We start from the raw sequence: 5,982 nt of genomic DNA, 5'->3' as shown, positions 1-5,982 counted from the left end.
CCCCCCCCCCCCAATCCGTATTCTGCAATTTTTTCCACCTAAATTTTTGTTACATTTTAAATGAAACCCCGTTTATTTAGACCAAAAAATATTACATTTCTGGCAAAAATATCAATATTCAAATCAAAGAGATGAATTTTTAACAGAAGTTCCATTTTCAACAGAAAGAGATTTTTCAATCAATAAAGGCAATAAATTTCATCTAAAATTTAGAATTTTTAAAGGCCATATTTCCGCAAAACAGTAGAATTTTTAGTCAAATAATTTAATTTTCAACCAAAAAGATTAATTTTCTACTAATCAAGGCAAATTCGAAGTATTGAAGAATGTTTAAAATTATTTCAAAATTTCATAAAGTTTTCAAAAGTTTGAAAAGGTTTTAAAATTTTTTAAAAAAATTCGAAAAAATAACAACAATTTAAAGAAGTTAAAAGATTTTACATGCATTCAAAAGATTTCAAGAAGATTCCAAATATTTAAAAAAATTTCAGCAGATAGTTTAATCCAAATTCAAAGAACTATCAAGATCTGAAGGAATGAAAAGTTTTTACAAAAATTCCAAAGATTTGAACAAGATGCCAAAGATTAGATTTTTTTAAATATTTCAGAAAGGTTTAAAAGGATTTCATAAGATTTTAAAACATTCCAAGTGTTTCAAAGATTTCAAAATGTTTCTAAGAAATTCAGAATATTTCAAAAGATTTCAGAAAGATTTCAAAAATTAAAACATGTTTTTAAAAATTTCAAAAATCTAACAAAAATTTGAAGGTAATTAAAAGATTTTTATGAAAATTGAAAATATTTCAAGAAGATTTCGAAGTCTTATAAAGCATCTAGAAATATTTCGAGGATTTAAAAAGTTTCACAAAGATTTCAAACATTTTAAAATATTTCTAACATTTCAAAACAGTTTCAAACAACTTCACACTTGTCTTAGAAAAATTCCAATTGTTTCAAAAGTTCTTAAATGATTTCAGAAATTTTCAAAGCATTTTAAAACATTTCAAGGATTTCAAAGATTTCAAAAGGTTCCAAATGCGTTTAGAAATTTTGAAAGATTTAAAAATATTTTAAATATTTCAAAGATCTCACAAGGATTCAAAAGATTTAACAAAGCCATGTACATCACATTTCAAATATTTTGAAATATTTCCAACATTTTCAAAAAGTTTAAACGATTTTAAAAGAGTTGAGAAGCTTTAAAAACATTTTATAAATGTTCCATGGATTTCAAATATTTTCAAATATTTTAATGGTAAAAAAAGATTTTAAAAAGTTATAAAAGATCGCACAAAGATTTCAGGGTTTTAAAGATTTCAAAAATATTTAGATTTTAAAAGATTTCAAGAAATTTCACAAAGATTTTAAAGATCTGATTAGGATTTCAAGAAGTTCACAAATATTAATAGAAATTCAAAAGTTTAACAAAGATTTAAAAGATTTCATAAAGATATCAAAGATTGAAAAAGATTTCAAAGATTTCAAACGATTTCAAACAAACAAAGATGTCAAGAGATTTCAAAAGATTTCAAAAGTATTCAGAAAGATTTCAGAAAGATTTCGAAATATTTTACAAAAACTCCAAAGATCTAACAAAGTTAAATGACATCTTTGCTAGTTATTCAAAAGGTATTTTTTATAATTGGCATCAAGGTGGATAATATATATTTTGTTTTGCAATTTTTTTTCAAATTTCTAAAACATAAATAGAATATTTTTGATTTGTCATTGACTAACCGACTAGACTCTTCAGTAAGACAATGTGAAACACTCCTGACTTATACATTATATTTTACAATTTAATTGACCTACGTTCCATTATAATGTATATTAAAAAAAAAAATTAAGCATAGGGAATGTTGCAGTTAATATTATGAGACATTCCAGCCACGGATAAGAGCTTAAATTTAATTTAATTGACATGAATTTTTATTTTATTTCCAATTAAAAAAAAACATTATTGTTTCAGCTCCGAATAAGGGCCAAAACTTAAATTTAATGGGAAAGCATTATTGAATTGATAAGGAATTTTTTTTCTAAATGATTAGTAAACAAGAAAAATGTAGACTTATCCTCAGAAGTAATTTTCAGTTAGCTCCCTTTCTTTCATCCTATCGACTGAATCTTAAGAAAATAGTACACAAGTAGATTTTTATTTTTTTAAGACTAATTTTATCAAATAATTATTTTAAAATTTCAGATTTCTTTTAAATTATGATATTTTCGCGCCTTGGAGAATTCTTTTAATTATAAAATGACCAGTAAATCTTTAATTTTGCATCATTCTTTAAAATTTTCTAAAAAGCGATAATAATTAAAGTTGGGGTAAAAATACCATTTTTAGGAATAGTACTATCATGAATAACATTCCGATTCCTTAAAGTATAATTAAACTTTTTTTTTATCAACTAAGAAAATTGGCTTTTTGTGGCCTTTTTTATATCTTTAAGAAAAATTTAGTGTCTTAAGAAGTAATTGATCTTGCATATAAAAAATACCTCTTTCGGGTGAAGCAATAAAATTAGATTTAATTTGCTTAATTTAATTCAGTTTGAAATAAAACGTCCAAGCGTTGTTTTACTTTAACTATTTCAATTTCACTCCTTTTTAAAACTCACCAGTTTTATTCTCAAAGGGAGAAGCAGTGGAGCGATGAACAAAGAAAAGCATTGCTGCTAAAAGCAAACATTGCGGTAGATCAAACGGACTCTGCACCATCGTCTGTAACAAAGAATAGAAAAATGCATTGTAATTTTTCATCTTTAGTGAAAAATGCAGAACAAAGTTGATAAAAATGCGTCATTTTCCGTCTGGAATGTCCAATATTTGATATCTTATTGGTGAAAAATAAAACCAAACATTAACATTATTTCTAAAGATTTGTGGCGAATTACCGTTCCTGTGAAAAAGTAACGATTTACCATGCCCTTATGATTTTTTATTAACATTTTAACACTGGATTTCAAATTCCTAAAAGCCTTTGACAGTTTTTTTTTACTTCCAACGTGTTTTAAAATTTAAGATTATGCACTAGGTACAATCATTCTCAAAAGTCACCTATCTTCAAACTAATTTATAAAAACAAAAAAAATAGATCTATTATTAATTTCTGTGAATTTTCCCCGAAAATAAAATTATAAATAAAATTATACAGAATACTTCAAAGAATAACATGAGGCCTTCACGATTATAACTTTTTCCAAAATATGAAGCAAAATTCTGAAAAATAAATAACTAATGTTGAATAAACAATTTTACTCTAAATTATTTTTTCTTAAGTAAGCTGATTAGACTTCGTCAAGATTTGCAGAATTTAATAATTGTTGCGGATGAAAGACTAAGAGAGCTAGTCAAAGATACAAGGGTCATGAGGAGTCCTGAATGCAATACTAATCATTACCTTCTGATCTCAAAAATTAAGTTGGGTCGGGGATAGAGAAAAAAGGGAACCAAGAAAACAAAACAAATGCGAATCAAAATTGAGAACCTACAGAAACCGGATGTGCGAATAGATTTCCAAAATAAGATAATCGAAAGCATAGATAGGGCAACATGGGAGGACCGTATAAAAAACAAAGATATAGAGGGCACCTGGACAGAGTTACGGGATATCCTTGTTAGATGTACGATCGAAGTGTGTGGTAGCGCAGTTGTAGGAAGAATGTCTGGTGATGCGTGGTGGAATGATGAAATTCAGGCTGCCCAAAAAGTAAAGAGAGAAGCGTACAGGAGAACTCTGAATATTGCAGGTCTTAGCAATGAGGAACAAAATAGATGTAGAAATGATTATAGACACGAAAACAGGATACTCCAACGACTGGTTAAAGAAAAAAAGGCACAATTAGAGCAGAAGAAGAGATGAAAATACAAAACGACTTTGAAGGAAGCAAGAAACTGCTTTACAAAAAAATGAAAGGAAACAAAAGTACAGAATTTGTCGACATGAGAAATAGTAGGGGGAAATGGTATATGATGCAGACAGAATAATAGAAGCTTTCAGAGACTATTTTAGGAGACAATTCGGAGATGAAGCTGCAGCACACCACAACTGCGATGTTGAACAAAATGCGATAGAAAAGGCAATTGAGAAAGTATGTGTCACTGAGGTTAGGGATATAATTAAGAACTTGAAAAACGGTAAGGCTGCTGGGGTAGACGGTATTAACGCTGAAATGCTTAAACACGGTGGCGAGTGCATACCACATAGACTGTGCGAATTTATAAATGAATTTATGTTTCGAGATGGGAGACGTCCCAGACAATTGGAGAAAAGCGATTATCATACCAATATATAAGAGAAAGGGAGATAAAAGCGACTGCAATAATTACAAAGGGATTAGCTTATTAAGTACCGTAAGTAAAATATACTCAAAAATACTTATTCGTAGGGTAATGAAAATAAAAGAAGCAAAGATTTGGGAAGTGCAAAGTGGTTTTATGCCAGGAAGGTCATGTACGGATCAAATATTTAGCTTAAGGAAAATAACAAAAACAAGTTTGAGAGTAGGAAAAAAAGTTTTCTGTGCATTTGTTGACCTAGAAAAAGCTTTTGACAAGGTAGATAGAAGTAAACTTTGAGAAGTCCTGAATGACTCCTACAAGCTATAAAAACAATATATAAAGGTAGCAAAGCGAGTGTAAGGGTGAATGGGAAATTGAGTGACTGTTTCGATATTCTTCAAGGAGCTAGACAAGGATGCGTTATGTCTTCATGGTTATTTATATTATTTATGGAAAAGTGTTTAAGAATGCCTCTTTTCGACGAAGAGGGTGTGGATCTCTAAACAGTAAGGGTACGTGGATTAGCGCTCGCAGATGATAAGGTTGTTATGGCATAGTTAATCGAAGACTGACAAAGAATGTTCAATAAACTAGATTCAAGCATAAAGAGCATGAGCCTCAAAGTAAACGCAAATAAAACAAAAACTATGGTGTTCAAAGGAAAGAGTGAGAAAACACTATGCAATATTTTATTAAATGATGAGAGAATTGAACAAATTGATAAGTTCGTATACCTTGCTAGCTTATTTACTAGGGACGGGAAGATAGATGAGGAATTAGATAGACGCATAAACGCAGGTAATGGCAATACATAATTCTATATTTGTAGTGACTGTACTATACGGTAGCGGGACATGGACTTATCAAAAAAAAGGTAAGAGTAACATTAACGCAATTGACATGAAATTCATGCGCATAATATGCGGGAAAACTCTGGTAGACAAAATAAGTAACGAGATAATTCTAAAAGAATGTGGTGCAGAAGAGACGCTAGTAGACACATGGGAAAGAAATCGGTTAAGATGGTTCAGGCATGTTGATAGAATGCCAAATGAACGACTAACGAAACAAGTGTATCAAGGTAAAGTAAATGGCAGCGTGCCCAGAGGTGGACCGCGAAAAGAATGGTTAGAATGTGTGAATGAGACCCTAGTTAGAAGAGACAGAAGAAGTCACAGAAGCACGAGAGCCTGCATGAAAAAATGCATCGACGTAAAAGAAGTTAGAGAAGTATGCCAGGACAGGAAAGTATGGCAGCAAATAGTTAATAAAATGAGTGTCAGTAGAGTGAATGACGCCTGCAACAAAAGACCTTGGTCACTAATGGACCCAAATGGGGAACCTTACATAACGACTTTGTGAGGATCTTCACTTGGGGTGATTGCCAGAGAAATTTATCAGCAACCTAGGTCGGAGCAGTGTTGCGGAACGAACGTGTTATTTACATAAATAACACGAGAATTCTGGATCAATATGAATATACTCAAAGAAAGTGTACGCTTGAATTAGGTAAAACGTTTAGTTAGAAGAGTTACACGTTTAGTTACTTTGTGTAAATTGTTCTCGTAAATCAGGAATTTGGGCAAAATTGCTAAGTTGAAAAGTTTATTATTTTCGACAGATTATGTATAATTGTATTATCTTCAGATTAGAAAAAAAATTTAGTTGTTATAGAAATATATTAACTTACAGTAGCCAATT

At 30.1% G+C, this 5,982-nt stretch overlaps 1 protein-coding gene across 1 annotated transcript in view; it reads right to left on the bottom strand.

Annotated features, from left to right (window-relative positions):
* The window catches only part of LOC117179133, a 144,153-nt gene that overhangs the window by 31,613 nt on the left and 106,558 nt on the right, over positions 1-5,982 (bottom strand). Inside the window, exon 2 of the mRNA XM_033370805.1 lies at positions 2,619-2,721. Coding sequence (XP_033226696.1) covers positions 2,619-2,718 — 100 coding nt within the window. The 5' untranslated portion in view covers positions 2,719-2,721. The remainder of the gene's footprint in view (positions 1-2,618; positions 2,722-5,982) is intronic.

This window comes from Belonocnema kinseyi, chromosome 8 (assembly GCF_010883055.1).
Source record: "Belonocnema kinseyi isolate 2016_QV_RU_SX_M_011 chromosome 8, B_treatae_v1, whole genome shotgun sequence".
Lineage (NCBI taxonomy): Eukaryota > Metazoa > Arthropoda > Insecta > Hymenoptera > Cynipidae > Belonocnema > Belonocnema kinseyi.
This window is presented reverse-complemented; position numbering and strand designations above follow the sequence as displayed.